Genomic DNA, 20,652 nt, shown 5'->3' on the forward strand with positions numbered 1-20,652 from the left:
CATTTGTTTGAAATAATAGAATTTTTAGAGTAACAAATTACAATGAAATCACAACAAGAGTCCATCCATTATTACTTTAGAATTTTAGTTCCTTCAATAAATGCTATGTTTATCTAGTTTATTTTAAGGTAAAAAATTAGTTCTAAATTTATCTTGCAATGCAAATTATTTGTGAATTAAAGAGTAATTTGATAGAATTTATAATAAAAAGAAAGTTAATATTAGTAAAAAGTAACTTGAAAAAGAAAATAGATATTTTAAACTATTTTATCATAATGAAAATACAAAAAAAATAGTGTAACTAAATTTAACAATAATAAAAAAAACAGTCATACAATTTTATTACATAAAAGTGGTTGGCTGTAAATTTTGAAGTTATTCTTTTACCAATTAGCAAAATAAAAAATAATCAGTAGCTCTGCAATAAATTAATATTTGTTTCTTTGGTATTACAATCAAAAATAAAAATAAAAATGGAAATAAAAAAGTATGCTTTTTAAAGATAAGGTTTCTTTCTTTGTTTTTTTATCTATCTATTTATTTATCTATCTCTCTCTATATTTATCTAAATAATTAATTAATTAATCTATTTGTTTATTTTGTTATTGAATGTAAAAATTTTTGACTCTTTTGAATGATTTAATTGATATAATTTATTATCAAAAAAATTAAGAAAGCTTTTGAAGATTTTAAGCAATAATATTCGAAAATAAATAGCAAAAGCAATTAATATAGTAATAAAAAGTAAAGATCTCTCATATTTTAAATAGATTTTGCAACTAGAGAATTACATTTTTAGATCAAGCAAAGTCAACATAGAAGTAATTAACTAAGGCATAGATACCTAGTTTTCATCCATTAATATCAATAAGCAAAGCTCTAACCATTTTACAATAAAAAATCTAATTATTTACTCGAGAAAAGCTTGATTACTAGATAGATATTCACATTTGTGAAAGTAAAGCAAAAAATCCATTAATTAGCTAACTTTGGTATAAAAACATTAAAAATTATCCAGCAGCAGCTAAAATTGTTTTAATAAGTATAGGACTCAACTAAATACAACCAATTTTTTAAGGAATAGCTGAAAGAAAATCGCACACTCTTTAAATTCAAAATTCTAAAAGAAATATAATAAAGTGAACAATGGGAAATTGTTGCTCATATCCTGATAAAATACAAGAAAAAGAACATGAAGTAATTACTGTACAATTCATTTTTTTCTTTAAATAACTAGTATTATTGCAATCATAGCTTTGAATAATTATGAATCATAACCAGCTAGCTGAACCCTTGTATTTTTAATATTCATATAAGCCAACAGAGTCTCTTCGATCGAATTCTTTATTAATTATTTATTAGTGTTTTAGTAATACAATATGCAAAATAAAGTAGCCAAAATTAATCATAATAAATATATTCACTCTTGCAGGTTATTCATGAGCAAAAAATATATTTATTTTCATAAATATATTTAGCATTGTATTTTGAATGGCTATTATTTAGCTTGTTTACAATTTAACGTTTTTCGAATAACAAAAAAGGGAATAATTTTTATTTGCCAATGAATCAATCAATCAGCAATCCATCCAATAAATAGAATGGAAATAGTAGCAACTGTAATATTAAACGGCTATTACTTTTTTAATTCATATAATACTCAAAGTGAAAATTTGCAATAATTATTTTAAAATATTAATTTTGAATGCCTAAATATAGTTTATCTGTGAAAATTTATAATTTATAAAATTAAATAAAAATTATTAGTAGTAGTCATAAAACGAAAATAGTTCTTACCATGGGAATACAAATTCAAAAGCTAATAGTAAAGGAGATATCGTTAATCATCAATCTTAGATTCATGGAGAAACAAAAAGAGAGGATACTAATTAATTTGATTCACAAGAAAACAATTAGCCTTTGATGCAGTCCATGCATAAATAAAATACTCCAAATAGTGTGGGCAATATCCCTAGTAACACAAATATACAACCCAGTGTAGTTTAAAGTGGAACGAATATATAGCCTTCAAGCTATGCAGTTTAGCACAGAAATAGTGGTGGATTTAACCAAGCTATCAATCCCTCAATGATGGAGAGCAGCTCATTAAATGGGCATTAAAGACCTGGGACAATAATATAGGGAAATAAAGGTAAAATTAATCATTTTAATTTCCTAAATAAATAAATAATAATTTACAAACTTATTTCTATATTTTGGAAATGCATAAATAGTCATTTTATTTTTAATTAATTTGAGCTGTAAGTAAATAAGTAAATAACTAAGTAAGAAAGAAAGAAAGCAAGTGTTTAGTTTGTTGCATTAACCATAAATAAGCAAAGCATATATATTAAATAAGAAGAATTTTAAAATTTAATTTAAGTGATTTAATTTATAATAATAAATTTTAACATTCAAAGCAAACACTTTGAAATTTATTATCAAATGTTAACAAGATTTTTAATATCTTATCCAACTAACTTTCTTAAAATTAATTGAAATTTTTAAGAAAATTACTTTAATTTTTTAGATTTTTTTGAATTATAATTAATAAATGATTGAATTTATTTTTAAAATTTTATTTAATCTTTGTAATTTTTTAGTTCTAACCATAGTTAAATTTAAAATGGATTTAAATATTATTTTTTTAATTCTAGATGATTTAGGTTCATAAAAGGCTGCTAGACTTGATACATAAGAAAGGGAATTCAAAGAAGGAATTGTAGATGCATCTATTTAGTAGTATGTTGTGAGAACAAAAGACTAAATGTAGAATTCAGATATGCAAAAATTTTTATTCTTATGCAGAAGCGACACTTCAAAATCATTCATTCTTTAGATATCGCATTCTTAAGCTCAGCAATAAGGATCAACCCAAACTTTGTTTGATGTAGCTTAGAAATATATAAAATAGCAATACTCTACTGATGCAATTAGCCTAGAGTTATTATTTGGAATGTAAAATATGCAGAAGTCTCTGTAATATCATTAGGATTGTTTTCCTGCTTACTTCAAAACTAAGGAAATATTTGAGGAACCCTACTACATACAAGTTTAGCTTCCACCTTCTGCTAAAAATCAAGGAAATCCTACATGGATTTAATAGTTAGTTTTTGCATCTATGACCATAGATGATGTAAAAAAAGAGCTGTGCAAGATAGATCCTAATTTAAATATAAATGCTTGCTCTATGTATAAAATAATCGAAGATTAAAGCAATGCTTCTCCTCTACAATCTAAAGGCAGAATAAACACTTAAGAATTTAATGCAAGTCCATAAAGCTGGGTACCACTATTAGATGAAGAAAAATTAGGTTTAAACGGCCATGACTAACTCTTTGCGATCAGAAATATGGATGATGAAAAGACCCCAATAATGAATGGATCATAAGTAAACGGTGTTGCTAGTGGAAATGAAATGTATTGGCCATCAGATAACAGTTAATAAGGATCTTCCACCTAAGAAGTTTAGTTAAAAAAGAAAGATGAATAGCCTTACAGAAAGGTATTAATTGGTATCAATATAGAATATGAGTGTAAAAATTCACAATGCAAGTTAAATGGCAAAAGAGCAGTAAAAAATGTAGGTATTGGAATTTACGATCTAACAGAAAACTCAAAATTATCATGTCTTCAATGTAAATCTAATCAAAATACTTAAATCCATTAAATCGGATTCTACTAATGTAGATTCGCATACACAGGAATATAAGACTTAAAAAAAAAATCTTCACCAAAATGGTAAATATCTTTTTCTTCTTAAACATTGAAGAAACTAGACTAAAAAGAAGTTCTTAGAAAACCTACTCACAACCATTAAAATTGGAGTTACTTCCTTGATACTTAGCAATGGACCCGATTTAAATTATATGCAAAAAGAATATCTAATTATCATAAATTAAATGAAAACGAAGAGTTTCTCCATTCTCTCTAACTTGAAGATGTTTCTTCCCATAAAATGTGTGGAGTCTGCAAACAAAATGTTTAAGACTAGATGCAGCATACATTAGACTGTGGTCACTCTTACCATAAGTTATGTTTGAATCTTCTTCCTCAAATATTTTCATCAATCCGCTGTCCATTATGTGTAAGTTTTTTTTTATTATAAAAAATGCAAAATTAAAATGATTTTTTTAAATAAATAGAAATGAAGTGAAATGGCAAAAAAACTAACAATTCAATATAAATTAGTTTATAAATACGTAAATAGATAAATAGAAAAATAGCTGGATAAATAGATAGATAAATAAATAAATACAGTACTGATTTATTTTAATTATGAACATGGAGTTTTGATGTACCTATAGATTATAATAAAGTAGATAGTCTCATTCTTTTATTCTTTATACTTTTGAATATATTAATAAATAAATAAATATAAATTCTCTAAAAATAATGAATAATATAAATTATAAAATATTATAAATTATTTAACTTTAAATAAATAAATAAGCAAAAAAACAAACAAACAAACTTACCTTTTTATTTTATATTATGTAATATATTTCTCAAAACATTAAATGATTGCCAGTCTTCGTTTTCGCTTTTACAACAAATTTACTTAAAATAGTTAGGAAATTTATATTAAATATTTATTATCATTTTATCAAATTTACATTTTATCTTTGCAAACCAACTATTCTTACAAAATATTAAACTTAAAAATATTTTAATTTTTATTTTACAGGATTTGAATTGGATTAATTATCTATCATATTATTTATGTTAGGCTAAAAAATATTTAATTTTTATGTCAGCAATCTCAAAGATTTTTTGAAGATATTAACAAAAATTTAATTAATAACAATAATACTTAAAAAAATATATTTTTGATGATATTTTATTTCAGTTAATTTATTCTTGTAAGAATTTTTAGATGAATAAATAAATAATTTTGGTTTTTTTATAGACTTAATTTTTAATTATAGAAGTAAATTTTTTTAAGTTTGTAATTAAATTTAATCATAAATTATTTCCAAAAAAAATTATAAAAATGTTATGATTGATTGATTGTAAATTAAGTTGTTAAAAAAAGTAATTAATATTTTTTTAAGCATGATAAAAAATTCTTTTTTTTAATATCTGAACTATCTAAATCTAAAAATTTATTTAAAATATGGCATATTATTTGCAAGAGAAGTATTTAGATAGGTATATAAACCATATTTATTAGCTATCTTTTGTTTGAAATTTTTTAGTTTTTGATAAATTAATTAAATGCTTTTTAAATTTTCATCTGATTTGAATTACAAAATTTAATATTAAATTATATTTTAACTAAATTTCAATAAACTTTTTGGAAATAAATAAATAATATGTTAAAATATAATTTTTAGATGCTATTTATTTATGTTTTTTCTAAAATAAATAGAATAATGACTAATAAAAAATTTGTCTGATTGAGATAAAAATAATATTGATGAAAAAATTTAAAAGCTCAAATTGTAATAGTCAAATTTAATATTAAAAATCTTAAATGATAATTGCTATAATGAATGAGTGCGTTTTAACAATTAAATATTTTTATTCTAATCTTCTAAAAAAGTAGAATCAATCTACTATAACTTAATTTGGTGTTACCTTTTTTGGCATAGCCTTTATTTAATTAACCACAAAAGCTAGCCAATAAATAAATGGACAGTAATTTAACCACTCATCAAAATCTTGAAAGCAGATTCCGCATATGAAAATCTATCTTAAAATTTAAATCATTCCTTTCTAAGGGTTAAATAAACTTTTAATTAATTAATAATTATTATTGATTGCATTTAGACAATTAATTATTGTTGCTTAATAGAAATTTCAATAAGGGGTCTGATAATATGTTAATACTGGTAAATCATAATTTAATTAAATTCATTAGAATTACGCATAATTAATTTGAAGAAAAGTGGAGATTAGCAAAAAGCAAATTAATATTATTTATTAATTAATTAAGTAAGTAAGCAAACAAGTCATTCATTAATAAGGAAGTTCTTTAAAGCAGCATAAAGAAAAAGAATAAGGTAGCCTTTAAGCAGATATTTTTATATTCTCTTTTGGAGAAAGTACTTGATTTGCTATCAAAAACTATAAAATTAAATAAAAAAAAGATAGTTAATTTATTGATTGATTGACAAACAAATAATCTTTAAGGGTTAAGCCATAGGCTTTTAAGTGTTTAGTTAACAACATTATATATAGCTGTATAATTAAATAGTACCAAAAATTATAATAGAAATTCTAAAATTAAAGAAAATATCTAAATTATTGACTGAAGGATAACTCTAATTACTTGCTTCCTTCCTTGAACATTTTTGTTTTTTAGCAGATAGTTTATACTTTTAGAAGAAAAGTAATCTTCAGATTAGTTGATATAAAGGTTTAGAAGAAATTAAAATGAATAATTTTGAAGACTCTTCAAGTGGGATTGGCGTAGGATCAATCGTGGGGAATAAATTTAGATTAGAAGAAAAGTTAGGATAGGGCTCGTTCGGCATGATATTTAAATGCATTAATTTAGAGAATTAAGAAGTTTATGCGATGAAAATGGAAAAAAGAAATTAACGTCATTCAAGCATGCTTGTGAGAGAAATTAAAGTAATGATGGAATTAAAAAATGAATTTGGGTATGCGAGAATGATAACATATGGCAAAGATGAAGATTATAATTATGTAGTTATGACTAATTTAGGTAAAAATTTGGATAGCATCTTAAAGAAATGTGGATAACGCTTTTCTTTAGCAACCTGTATGAATATTGCAGAACAAATGATTACTAGATTAGAAGTCCTGCATAATCACAATCTAATACACAGAGATATAAAGCCAGAAAATTTTGTAATCGGACCAGATCGCAGTTTTAATCAGGTTTATTTGATAGATTTCGGCTTGGCTAAATATTACAAGTGAGATTTATTTATTTAACAATTAATATTATCTTTTAAATCACCCCTTTTCATTTTATATTTGATTCAACTGAAAATGCATGTTAATTTACATAGGCGAAAAACTTAGAAATAATATTTAGTTTTGTTTGTGCTAAAATACCTTCCTAATAGAACCAAAAAAATAAGTTGAATAAGATCGATAAATATTAGCAAAATTATACTTTCACTGCAAGAATAATATTAAAAATAAGTGAAGATTGTGTTAAGATTGTAAAAAAACCGACTTTATGTTGGTATTATTTTAAATCAGTCTATTTTTAGCCATAAACAGCGAGTTTTTGTAATATCGATAAAAAAAGCAACAAAAGTTATATACATTAAATGGATAAGCAAGCAAAAAAACAAAAAGAGTGATTGGCTTTTGATTGTATTTAATCAATTGATTATTTGTTTAATTAATTAATGTGCTAAATTAAGATGATTTTTACATAATAAAAATAAATTCAAAGAAATAGACAATTTTTTTAAAATAAGCATCCAAAATTTTATTAATTGATTGTTTATTTGATAGATTTATTTAAGAGTTTATATAAATATTTACAAAAGATAGCTAACTTTTTTATATCCTCCAAAATCTAATAGCATAAATTATTTTATTATATTTTAAGTTAAATAAATTTGGATATTTCAAGCTAATTTTAAAAGAATATTTTTAATCTTTATTTTAATAAAATTCAAATCTATTATATAGGGATAGCGAAGGAAATCATATTCCTGTGGTTGAAAAGAAAGGAATGATAGGTACTGCTAGATATGCAAGTATCAATGCTCACTAAGGACTTGAACAATCGAGAAGAGATGATTTAGAAGCTCTTGGATATGTTTTACTTTATTTCATTAGAGGAAAACTTCCATGGTAGCAAATATACGCAGAGACAAAAGATGAAAAATATGAGAAAATAAAAAACATGAAAATGAATTATCCTCTCGAGCAATTATGTGAAGGATGCCCAAACGAACTAGTGTAGTATCTAAGAATGGTCAAAAAGCTTGAATTCACTGAGCAGCCAAATTATGCAGCACTAAAAGCCCTATTCAAAAAGGTTATTACTGATAAAAAACTAGAAATCCAGTCTTAAAATGTTGACTGGGAAAACTTGCCAGACTATCGCCATCGCAAAAAATTTCAAACACCCCAAGATCTCCCTTAACAGACAAGCCAGAAGGAAATAGCATCGCGACAGTAATAGCTACGGCAATAGTAGCAGTTATTTTAATAGCAATAATCTTTATAAAAGCTCCAATCTAAAGAATTATTGAATTAAAATAACGCTGGTGGAGCAGGAGGTCCTGCTGGAGGGGGAGAAATAACAGAAAACAAAAAGGTATAGAAAATTACTTCGTAAAATAATATTCCAAGCGCTTTGTAAAATAATGAAAAACAAAACTAAAACAATCAAAAAGCTACCATTCAAACAGAAAATATCCATAATTCTCATAGCAAATAAAATATAGACCATAAAAAATAATCAATTTTATAATAATAATAATAATAACAATAATAATAACAATAACAACTATAATAACAATAATAATAACAATAATAAACATAATAAAGTAACAATTATCAAGCCTCGGCTTCATAAGAATTTTCTAAATAACTTTAAAGCCAAAATCAAATTGGTAACATTAATAATATATCACCTCCTGGTGGGCCATAAAAGAATACAAGCTTAGTTAATGCTTTGCACTCACCTGAAACAGGAAAATTTGGAGGAGAATCAAAAACTAATGCAATTAATGACAGTGCTTTGGAAAAAAATATAAATAATGAAAAAAATAGCAAAAATGCTGGAAGCACTTTGGTTAATATTATAAACTAAAATGGAAATCATCAACAAGGTTCGAATAATTAAATTAATAATAGAGAAGTCAGTGTTAGTATCTTAAATAATCATCCTAATTTCTAGCTTAATTCTTCACAAAATAATTCTATTAATGGATTACAACATTCTAACAATAGTCCTGTAAACAATCCTAATAGCAGTACTCTTATCGGAAACGGTTTGCATGAAAAACGTAACAGCTTTTTACATGCAATTAATTAAATGCATGGAAACAGTAATAATCTATTAACTGTACCAACAAAAGATGTAGCTTCATTATCTGTCACATCGATAACCGGAACTAGTAAATTGAATAATTACTCAGGATCTGATAGCGATGATATAGTAGATGAAGGGGGTATTCAATTCTCAGGAGACATGATTAATAAGAATGCAAGCCCTTTGACGACTTCAGATATTAGAAAAGACATTAGAACAAGAAGTCTTGTTATTAGATAAAGTCAACTGGACATTGGTGAGCTAGATTTGAATAGATTTCATGACCATAGCTCAAGCTAAAGCAAGAAAGTGCATCAAGTGGGTAACTCTATGAATCATCAGTAAAATGGCTATTCACACTCAGCCTTAGATAACTATGTAAAGCATGAAGAAAATTATGATGATAGAGGTAATTTTCATCAGCATAGTGAGTAAATTTCCCCAAGAAGGCAAACGAATGGCAAAAAATCTTCACAACAACATAATGAAAATAATTCAAAGTAAAGCTAAACAACTTCAAGCCAAAAGATGCAAAACTAAGGTATGTTTAACAGTGGAAACTCATATAAGCAATATGCCTCTGCAGAAGAAATAAAAGAACATTAAGATGAGGAAAACAATAGCAACACAAGAAATATAAAAAACTACAAAACTCAATTTACACCAATTACAGAAGTCAAAGAATCAACTTACAAATCTTTCAAAACCAAAACTTCTAAGGCATCCTTCATAGGAGAAAACATTACAGAATCGTTATATGATTATCCTATAATGATTAATATCATGCCAATAAAAAGAGCATTCTTAAAGAAAAATTGAGATATTATTTTAATTGAAAAAACCAAAATTTTTATATTGCAAAAATTAATTATTAACCACCACCAATAAATTTAAACATAATTTTAATAAAACCAATTTAAATATTTGTCCATAAAGTAAACTTACTTTCTCTTATAAGTTAAACAAACAAACAAACAAACAATCCAAAATATTCTAATTTGAAAAATAATATCTTAATCAAATTTGAGATAATTTATCTTCCAAAATATATCAAAATATTTAAAGTTCTTTTGACTAAAAATATTAATTTTAACTAAATTTTACAAATTAGCTATTTTAAAATAATTTGCCTATTTAAAAAAACAGGACGACTATCTCTCATACTCATTGTATCAATCAATCAATCAATCAATAAATCCATAAACTACTTTCTAAATTTCTGCACTAAAATGAATAGAATGCTTGCTTACAAAAAATATTTACAAATAGTTAAAAAAATACAAAATAAAAAAAGTGAAGATAAAAAACTAATTAAACAAACAATGAATAATAAAGATATAATATTAATAATAATAATAACAAATTTAAAATAAACAATTACCTAACTTTATATAACAACATCTTAAACTGTGAAATTAATAGTTTAGAATTCTTATTTTTAAATATAAAAATTTAAAATAAAAATCTATTCTGAAACAAAACACTTTAAACTTTATTTAATTTTAATACGAAATATATTTAGAAAGAAAAGTAATTACTCAATTTCTTTATTCTTTTTATTAGCAATTAAACAAATAATATAAATTTATTTCACATATGCTTCATTTAATTTAATCAAAATATATTTTATTATGTCCTCTTTTATTATTATGTATTATATATATCTATCTATCTTTCTATTAACAAACATTTTCTTTTACAATAATGACACTTTATTATTATAAACCTGCTCTCAAATAATATGAAATATATTTCTATCCATAAATAAATTTCTTAAAAAAAGCGTTGGACTTTGTTAATTTTATAGATTAATCAAAATATAAATTTTAAAATCTATAGAATGATGTTACTTACTTAAGAATTTAACTTACAATATTTAATTTTTATTTATTTATTTAATTAATTACTATATTTTTATCATAAAAATAAATTTTAATTTAGCTCGAATTTGGTTTGAAATATTTATCGTGCATGTGTGTGTTAGAAAATTTAACGAAAGAAATATCTGAAAATTTTAATCTTTGGTTTGAAAGAATTATTTTTATTTACTATGAATTAATTTATTCTAAATTGTATCATATGATACACACTTGAACACACTTTTATTTTATGAAGCAATTTTAATTGATAATATTTTTATTTTTAAATTATTTAGATTTTTTGAACTAAAGTATTATCATTTAATAAATAAAATAGCTATTTATATCGATTTTACTAGGGGAAAATAATTCTTACTTTTTATAAATTTAATTAATTAATTTAGAGTTACTACTAAAAATTAGTAAGATTATTTTAGTTTTTTTATTATAGAAAATAATCATTTAAAATATTTAACAACATTTATGAAGCCATAAACTAACTTCTTTTCTTCAAATGAATATTTATTAGCTTTATTTTATGTTAAAATTAAAAAAATTTATTTATGTACAATAGATACAATACTAGTGTTGGGAAAAACAAATAAACAAGCAATTCTTTATTGGGATAGTAAAATAAGGAGGAGGGAAAAAATTAAAAATAAAATTTACTTCTTTCTCCCTCCTTTATTCAAGATACAAGAGTATTTAAGGTATTATTTAAAATTTATAAAATCTATGAATATTTAATTCTTATTTGATCTTAATAAAAATAATAAATCTCTTGTTAAATAAATTCCTTCCAAAACATTAAATGGAAATTTATAAAAGCCTTTATATACTTTTTACTAATTATTTTATAAAAGTATTTATAAACACTCAAAACCAAACCAGTAATGTACTTTGAATTATTTACAAAAAATGAATTATATAAGCTGTCTAATTACTACTTAGCAACAAAGTATAGATGATGACTTATTTCACAAACAAGTATAATACTATCACTCAAAACCTGAAATTTACTTAGGTCCGTTTGTAAAAAATTTAATATATTAATACTTAATAACAAACATTAGAAATTTATTTCTTTAAATGCATGTTTTTTAATTTTATAAAGACAATATTAATCTATTTGCATATTTAATATGATATTATGATATTAGTTAATCTCTATATCTATTAGAAAATAAACATTTTTAATTTTTTATAGATATTTATAACGTTTTTGTTGTTATAGTAGCATATTTCTTAAATTCAGAAGAGACGCAGTGTAAAATTGGCTAGGTTTTAAATATATCATCAATCAATTTTATTTTAGTTTTGTTTTAATCGTCGAATTATTAAAGAAAAGCATAAGTAAAAATACAAAATTCAATAAATAATATTTGACCTCAAATAATGTTACAGTATATTAACTCTATGAAATTAATTATTTTATGTGAATAATTACTAGATTAAAATAATATTATAGCATTCGTTAAATTATTTGTATGTAAAATAAACATACTTTTTTATAAAAAACCGTAAAATTATGTTATAGTTTATTTGATTTGGGATATCCAATTTGTCAGTTTATTTTGGGTTAGAACAAAAAAAATTTTTTTCTATCTTAAATAATGTTACTTGTAAATATATTAAATATCTAATTAATTACATTCAAAAGCAAGTAAGAAAAGATGTTTTACATCATTCTAGTATTTAAAATTCTTTAATTATTTTAAGCATTTTCTATTTAATTTTATTACATTTTTAACTTACAGACTTTGGTTGTATATTGCCTGAATTTTTTTAATTCACGATAAAAAATTATCAAAATAAAATTAAAATTTTTGATAAATATATAAAGGAATAGATAGGTTTATTAATATGATAATCACTTTGAGAGCAGTATTTTTTTGCCAAATATTCATATAATAATATAGTTTATTAAAAACATCATCGATTTCCTTTTTATTTTAATCGAATTTTTATACCCTGATAAATAAATCAAGAAAAATATGTCAAATAAAAACAAACAAACAAACAAACAAACAAACAAACAAAACATTTCAAAATCTTTCGTCAAAAGTTTAAAATATTTTTAAAATAAATTAATTTGATTTATTTTAGTAACTTCTTTTTGAATAAAAGAGTTGGAACTAAATAAAAATGTTTTTGAATCTAAAAATAGTTTATTCTAGAATTAAGATAAAATACATGAATTACTGAGAAAAAAAAAGCTTACATTTAATCAATTCAAATAAAATTTTTTTTGTTTGAATAAAACTAGATTTTATTCTAGAAAGAGTATTTTTTATTGAAATATTAAAAAAATTTTAGAAATTAATTGAAGTTTTTTCAATTCAAAAATTATTTTTTAAAAAAATGAGATTTTGTTTTCAATTTTAATAATGGCAGACAGACAGAGAGTATGTATTTATTCTTTTTGAAGGTTCTTTATTTTTATAAAAGATATTGCAAATCCAAAGTAATTTTAATTACAACTAATTAATTAATTTGTATTTTAAAAAAGTTGTCTCCTCCAAATTACAATTTCTACATTATTTATATAAAAATTATTTAATAACTCTTTGTATATTAACTAACTAACTAACAAGTTAAATAAATAAGGGAAGAAACAACTAAATCTAATTTACAAATTATTGAAAGTAACAAATTTAATTTCAAAGAAGATGATACAATTCTTTAAAAAATTCTTTTTATTGATTTTTTTGAAAGTAAGTAACATTTTATCTTAAAGAAATAATAATAAATTTAGCATAATTTTAGATTTTTAGTTAATTGACTTTAATTTTTTTTTCTAAAGAATATCTCTAAAGAATCGTCTTATTGATTTATAATTTGGATACATCTACAATAGTCCATTCCATATATATTAAACTAATATTTGCTTGTAGTTTCAATTAATTTTATAAATCTTTAAAAAAGTTATACTTTTTAATATTTATAATCTAAATTTGATAAAATTTATATAACTTACAAAGATTTTTTATAACTGGAAAATCCCATTTTCTTAATTTTTATTTTTAATTTTTTTGGATTTTATAAATTTTAAAGCTAAGTTGCTTTAATTTTTTAGTAAAATGTTGGTGATCAGCTCGCAAAATAGAAAATAGATGAAAATTTATAGATTCATGACTAAAAAATAATAATAAATTCTATTTTTTATTGAAAAAATCAGCAAATTTGTTCACATTTAACAAGGAGATAATTGAGTAGAAATAATTAAATGGTTCAAAAAGCTATTAAAAAGTACATTATTGTATTTAAAAACTATATTAATCAAATAAATTATATTTTAACAATAAATAAGTCTAAGATTCAAACTGGAGACTAAATATCTTAACAATTCTCTTTTCAAAGAGTCTACAAAAATATCACTTATTTGAATGTGTGCTTAAAAATAAATTAAATACATGGGATTAAATGAAAAATAAATAATTTACAAAAAGTAATGCAAAGTCTATATTGTAGTAAAGAATGCGTTACAAAGAAAGAATGGGGAAAGAAAAAAGAAAAAAAAAATATTGAAATTTATTATTATTGAAGACAAAATTTAATTAATATCTTAGGATAATTAAATCCTATGATTTTTAATCAAAAGAAATTTATTGTTTGTTTTACTGCTATTTTTAAAACTTTGGTATTACAATTTGTTAAAGCGCATGTAAATAGAAAGCTAGTCTGTTTGCTACTAATTGCGCAAACAAACAAAGAAACAAATGAATAAATAAATTAATTAATTAATTAATTTATTAGTTTTGGTAAATTCTTTTTGTTTATAACACTTGTATTTCTAATATTTTCTTTCTTATTGGGGAACAAATGATTTATGAATGAATATTCAATCATGTTACAATCAATCTCATTTTATAATAAATTAAATTAGTAAAAAAATATTATTTTTGAAAAACAAGCTGAGAAATTAAATAACATAATAAATAAAAACATTCATTTTTCGAATTCATTAAACAGAATATTGAATTAAAAAAATTTATTTACAATTCAAGTCATATTTTTTTAATTTAGAAGGAAGTTTAAACTCTAAATAATTTTAGAGAGGATCTTTAATATTACACTAAAAACAATAAGAGTTATAACTCATTTGGAGGAAAGATAATGCTATTCATGCAACATAACTCTTTTCAGTTTTAGAATCAGGGCATTCATTTGGGAATGTGCTCGATTCATCATCAACCTGCTAAATTTATTTAGAGTGCTAACTCAAAAAGCTTTTATCTTTGCGATGTTTGTTTGATGTTGCATTAGTAAGAGCTATAATAAGTACAACCCAAATTAAGCCAAAATAAGGTCATGAATATCTCATGCTAGTACCAATCTCAAGATCAAGACATCATAGATTAATTTAGAAAATAAATACAAATGGAGCTTCTTTCTCCCAAGGAAAGAAATGAAGATATTATTGAAGTAGTAAAAGAAAGGGCTGGGTTGTTATAAACTTAGAATTTGAAGGGAATAGATATTACTGAATTATAAAATTATGATCTAAATTAATTGAGAAACTAATTTTTGATCGATCAACTTTAATAAAATTAATAACAATTAAATTCACAAGCATAAATTACGAAAAAATAATTTAATTAAAAATAACCTTTACTTAAATCGCCTCATCCTTAGGAAATTAATTAAATTGCACAGGCAAACACTGCTTTAAACGATCTCACTATTAACTCCATTAAGAATGATACTAAAAACTAGTAATAAGTTCTATATGCTCAAATTAAAGATATTAAAGACTAAAGCTTTCTTGCCTAGTAAAACTAAATTAAGATTTTTGCAAACACATAATAATCTCTTCTCACCCAATAAGGCACAAAAGAAAAAAATTCACTTTAAAATTAAATATTGGGAAAATAAACTTTACTAGTTTAAGAAAATTAATTTTAAAATCTTAATGACGTAATATAAAATCAAAACCACAATTTATGTGAGAATATTTAAAAAATCCAAAGCACAAGCCTATTGAATTAATTAGATGTGAAATATCTAACTTTTAGTCAAAGCTCTTCAAACTGTGGATAATAGCAGAAAAACTTGAATTTAAAGTCTACGATTTAATAAGATGATTAGAAAACAGATCAGATTATTCAAAGATCAAATATTTTATTAATTAATTAAATTAATTAAAATCCACAAATATCGTTGTAGAACTCCTAAAGCACAAAAAACATTGAAGAAAATAATTTGTACCGTGCATTATTTCCTATAGAACCTATAGTTGAGTAAGATAAAGATATAAGAATTAAGCTTGAAGAAGAAAGCAAAATTTAAAATATTAGATCTAGTCAAATGCTATCAGAAAAAATATAGCCACCAAAAACCTTAAAAATCAGATGCAATGAGTTTGCTCAAGACATTACCTTGGACATTCAAAAAATTAATTAAAATGGGGCTTTAAAAGGCAGCAGCATGGAAGAAGAGAATTCCTTTTCAGTCACTCACTCCTTTTCAGTTCTTTCGAATGGCAAAAGTGAAAAGTCTATCTCTTCATCTCCTTTCCCTATTCAGAAAAAAATTAGAAAGCAAAAATCTGAGAGAGATGTTCAAAAAGAAGTTTTTCTTAAAAATCACGATTCCAAATAGACACCCTCTTCAATAGCTGTTCTAAGTTAACTAAGCAGCTTGAATAACATCGAAGTTAACGCTGAAGAAAATCCATTTTCGTGCGGAAAATCTGTCAGCTCTAATTTTTTCTAGTATGGGAACAATATGTTAAACGTTAAAAGTACGACTAGGTAATAAAATTTTTTTACAGTTTTATAATTTTTTTGTGCTATCACGATTAAATTTAATTGTTTTTTTTTAAATTTAAAGACTTGTTTGTAACACAGAAGCTTCGCATGACTAAGCTGAGACTACTTAGATAAATCCCTCAGAAACTCTTTTAAAGCAACTTAGCCATAACTCACCCTTGAAATTGACTAACTAAAATATTATTTAGTAAGCATAACTCAGCCAAAAATAAAAGCAAACTGAGTAATAGTTTGATGAAAAATTTTATTTCATCCAGCAAAATCAGGTTTTATACTAGAATTTCAGTTCAAACCAACTTTACCAAGTTGAATTATCAGTCAGGAAAAATGAAAGCAACAAATTAAAATCTATAAAAAAAGATATACCAAGAGGTGTACATATCGTACCAGTAAATGAGCTAATTTTTGCCATGGTATAGGAAACAAATTTAAATAATTTATTTGCATTCTAAATTGACTCTTTTGAGCTATCTCAGCCTGAAAGACCATTTAAAACACAAACCATAAAGACACAATTTTCCTCTCAGAGCTTTAAATTGCTTGGCGTTGAAAGCATACCAACAGCTGGGAAATTGATATTATATGCAAAAGACTCTATAATTTTTTACGATTTATTTACTGAAAAATATGAATACAAAAGCATCGATGCTGGCAACGGAGAATAACAAGATATTGTAAAGATAAAATATGTCCTATAATATCCAAGACACTCCGTCGTTGTTATGACAAAGTAGAAATACTTTTTCATCTTTGACATTAGTAAAAACTACAAATTAACCATGTAAAATTTTATTTAATTATTTAAAAATTTTTTTCTATTCTTAAAAAAAACTTCAAACCCAATCTGCCAATCAAGCAAAAAAAAAAAATCAATAAAACTCTTTCAAATTTTTATTGCAACTCAATTTTTTTCCTAATCTTTGATATTCCCATTCTTGAAACAAATTAAGTATGAAAACAAATAAATAAATAATTTTCTTATTATGTCAAATCAAAAAATACAACAAATTGATGATTATTTTATTTCAGTGTAACAAGATATTTTTTTATCAAATATATTAGCCAGAGAATCGGAAAAGAAGATAATTTAATCAACTAAGATCAAATTGTAGACTTTTGGTACTACGAAGATAAAAGATTCTGCTGTGATTCTAAAAATATATATGAGATACTCAAATAAAAATCTCTTACTAATCCTTAATAAAAAATTTAGTTGCTTACCTTAAATCTATCAGTCAAAAATGCAAATTTCTTTTCAGGATCGAGCTTAAATGGCTTGGTTATTTCATTGAACAACTAGCTAAAATACTTCCGTTTTCATGACAAGAATTTAATATCAATTCCATCAATAGCATCTGCTAGCAAAGATTAATTTCTTTTTGAAATAAATAATTAAGTCTATAAATGCAGTCATTGAAAAAAACAATGAAAATATTCTTCTCTTATTGTTACTATTTTAATAAAGAAAATTTCCCTCTCTTATAATTATTATCAATTACAAAATACAAATTAAAGATACCAACCAACAAAACAACTAATCAGTGAATTACTCTTATAAAAAATAGACTATTACTAAAAATTGAAATTACATATATAAATTAATAAATAACAAATGCATCAATCTATCAATCAATCAATCAACCAAAAAACAACAAATGGGTGTTAATTATTAAAAAATAAATTTATTTAAAATACATATTAATTTAATATAATATAAATAATTATTATCTAATCGTTTTAATGTATTATTTCTTGTATAACTCACTCATTCTACTTATTTGTATATAGTTTAATACTAAATCATTTACAAAAAAATATAAAGAAATATATATCTATTTATATATAGCAAATAGCTAAGATCATAACTAAAAATACTCTAATTTACAACTAATATAATATTTTTGAATTACATTTTTTAAGTCAATCATTATCTCTTGTCTATTATTTAAGATTATAGCGTTTTTAATTAAAAACCTTTATAATGTACTTGCTCATGCTTATTAAAATTAAAGAACTTAAGTCTCCAAAATTTTTTATTTAAAGGATAATTAATTCCTCAAATCACTTGAATATTTTCGAAAAATCAAAAATATTTATCTATATTAGTTAGAAATTAATTAATTAATTTACAAATATAAGCTGGAAATGAATGATTAAGCAAATTAATTTTTAAAATAAAAAAATGAAATTTAAGCTGTTCTAGCATATAAAAATAGGGATTGATATAATAAATTTATCTATCTATCTATTTATCTATTTCATCAGATGCTTACTTAAATTTACTTCATTATTTTATTATATATTGAATTAAATGGATGTAGATTTTAATTAATTATAACAAATTTCTTCAAAATATTAAATAGTCTACAAATTTTTCTTTTATTGATCAATTTTAGAAAAAAGGCTCATTTTTCAAAAAAAATATCCTAAAATTGATAAATAAAATAGGTAATCAATTAATCAATCAATAAAATTTTTTAAAATATATGACATTTATTCTATATTACATGAATATTAAACAAGCTTTAATAATTTTATATAATTTATTTATTCGTTATTATACAATTTTAAATAAGGACAAGCACTTTTTTGCTAAATTAAAATATTAAAAGAAATTATGTTGATAACAAACGAGTTAGCAATTAATTTTATATTTTGTAAATAAAAATACTTATGATTTTTTTCATATAATTTCTGATACAAATAATAATGTAAATCTAATAAAAGGTCTAGTTCAAGTAAAAAAATTTTGAATCTTTAATAATTATATAGAAACAAGTTAATTATATTAAATTAAATGTTGTTCGTTCATGCTGTTGCTAAATGGAAAAAAATAAAAATTAACTAAATTTCTTGTTTTTTGCCAAAAAGTCTACGTTTTTGTTTATGACTTTCATTGTTAGATTTGATAAAATAATGATATTTTAATCAATTATTAAATTTATTTAAGAATTTCATTAGAAAAAAGATATAGGCTTGCCTAATATTGAAAATATTAATATTTGAATTCCCCAAAAATTAATCAATTATTTAAAACTATGTTATCATCTAAAGTTGCTCAAATGATGATGCTATTTACAATTTATTATTTTCACATATTTATTAAGTTACACTATTTTAATACTTACAACTCTTACTTAAAAATACAGTATTTTTATCAAATTCAGTAACCTCCAAATTCATCTAATTCTTTTTTTTTCTTCAAAATGTTGTTTATTATTTTTCTGAAGTCATGATACTAAATATAAATATAATATATCAAAAATACGGGTAGAAGAACTAATCAATCAGTATTTTTTAAGAAGTATTTTAATTATTTTGAAAATCCAACTATCATTCATATACTTACATATACTGTAATTACTATGGACTCTTAAGAGTAAAAATTCATATTTAATATATACTTAAATAAGATATTATAATGTCTGTCTAAAGCAAATAAATAAAAGTCAATACATTTTTCTTTTCAAACTTTGTAATAAATATTTCAAAAAAATACAATAGAAAATACTATTCAGAAAGAATTATGAACAAATCAGAAAAATACTATTTTCGATTAGCAACTAGCTTTTGATTTTTTTTACTCTTTTAAATTAATAAATTAATTACACTATAAAATAAAGCAAATGTGTTACACAATATAATAAAGCAAATTTAGTTTATATCTAAATGTAATTTTTTAAATTATTTTAAGTAAGTTTTATGTTTAGTTTTTTTTTGTATTTTTAGAAAAAAAGAAAGAAAGATATAAAAAATATAAAATATCATAGAATTTATTAGCTTATTGACAAAATAGCTCTCCTATTAATTTTGATAATTTCAAATTTAAAATTCAAAAAGTTCATAATTTTGTTGCAATCATTTTCTCGATTTCAAACTTTTGAAATATTTTTATCATAAAAACGAATTGAAAATAAAATAAAATTTAATGTTCGAATCGACAAAAATATTTATTTGCATTTTTTAAGTTTTAAATTTTATTTAAAAAATGAACTGAAGCAAAACAACAAAATAAATATGATTCTCTTTATTTTAATTAATGTAAGTT

The 20,652-nt window shown here is 22.5% G+C and overlaps 4 protein-coding genes across 4 annotated transcripts; all 4 read left to right on the plus strand. All coding sequences in view use genetic code 6, as the record gives it.

Moving 5' to 3' along the window:
• Nucleotides 1–634: 634 nt before the first annotated feature.
• TTHERM_000677979 (hypothetical protein) lies at nt 635–1,143 on the plus strand (the record flags this gene model as incomplete). The annotated part of the gene is made up of 2 exons (XM_012801019.1): nt 635–992; nt 1,049–1,143. 2 exons carry the CDS (start codon nt 635–637, stop codon nt 1,141–1,143), a joined length of 453 nt encoding a protein of 150 aa, XP_012656473.1.
• A 3-nt stretch (nt 1,144–1,146) lies between these two features.
• On the plus strand, nt 1,147–4,151 carry TTHERM_00677980 (hypothetical protein; the record flags this gene model as incomplete). The annotated part of the gene is made up of 4 exons (XM_001027774.3): nt 1,147–1,197; nt 1,768–2,152; nt 2,658–4,087; nt 4,146–4,151. 4 exons carry the CDS (start codon nt 1,147–1,149, stop codon nt 4,149–4,151), a joined length of 1,872 nt encoding a protein of 623 aa, XP_001027774.3.
• A 2,227-nt stretch (nt 4,152–6,378) lies between these two features.
• Nucleotides 6,379–9,793, plus strand: TTHERM_00677990 (kinase domain protein; the record flags this gene model as incomplete). Its single annotated transcript, XM_001027775.2, has 2 exons — nt 6,379–6,887; nt 7,621–9,793. 2 exons carry the CDS (start codon nt 6,379–6,381, stop codon nt 9,791–9,793), a joined length of 2,682 nt encoding a protein of 893 aa, XP_001027775.2.
• Nucleotides 9,794–14,949: 5,156 nt separating this feature from the next.
• Nucleotides 14,950–18,021, plus strand: TTHERM_00678000 (hypothetical protein; the record flags this gene model as incomplete). Its single annotated transcript, XM_001027776.3, has 3 exons — nt 14,950–16,586; nt 16,666–17,385; nt 17,667–18,021. 3 exons carry the CDS (start codon nt 14,950–14,952, stop codon nt 18,019–18,021), a joined length of 2,712 nt encoding a protein of 903 aa, XP_001027776.2.
• Between the last annotated feature and the right edge of the window lie 2,631 nt (nt 18,022–20,652).

This window comes from Tetrahymena thermophila, assembly GCF_000189635.1.
Source record: "Tetrahymena thermophila SB210 genomic scaffold scf_8253823, whole genome shotgun sequence".
Classification (NCBI taxonomy): domain Eukaryota; phylum Ciliophora; class Oligohymenophorea; order Hymenostomatida; family Tetrahymenidae; genus Tetrahymena; species Tetrahymena thermophila.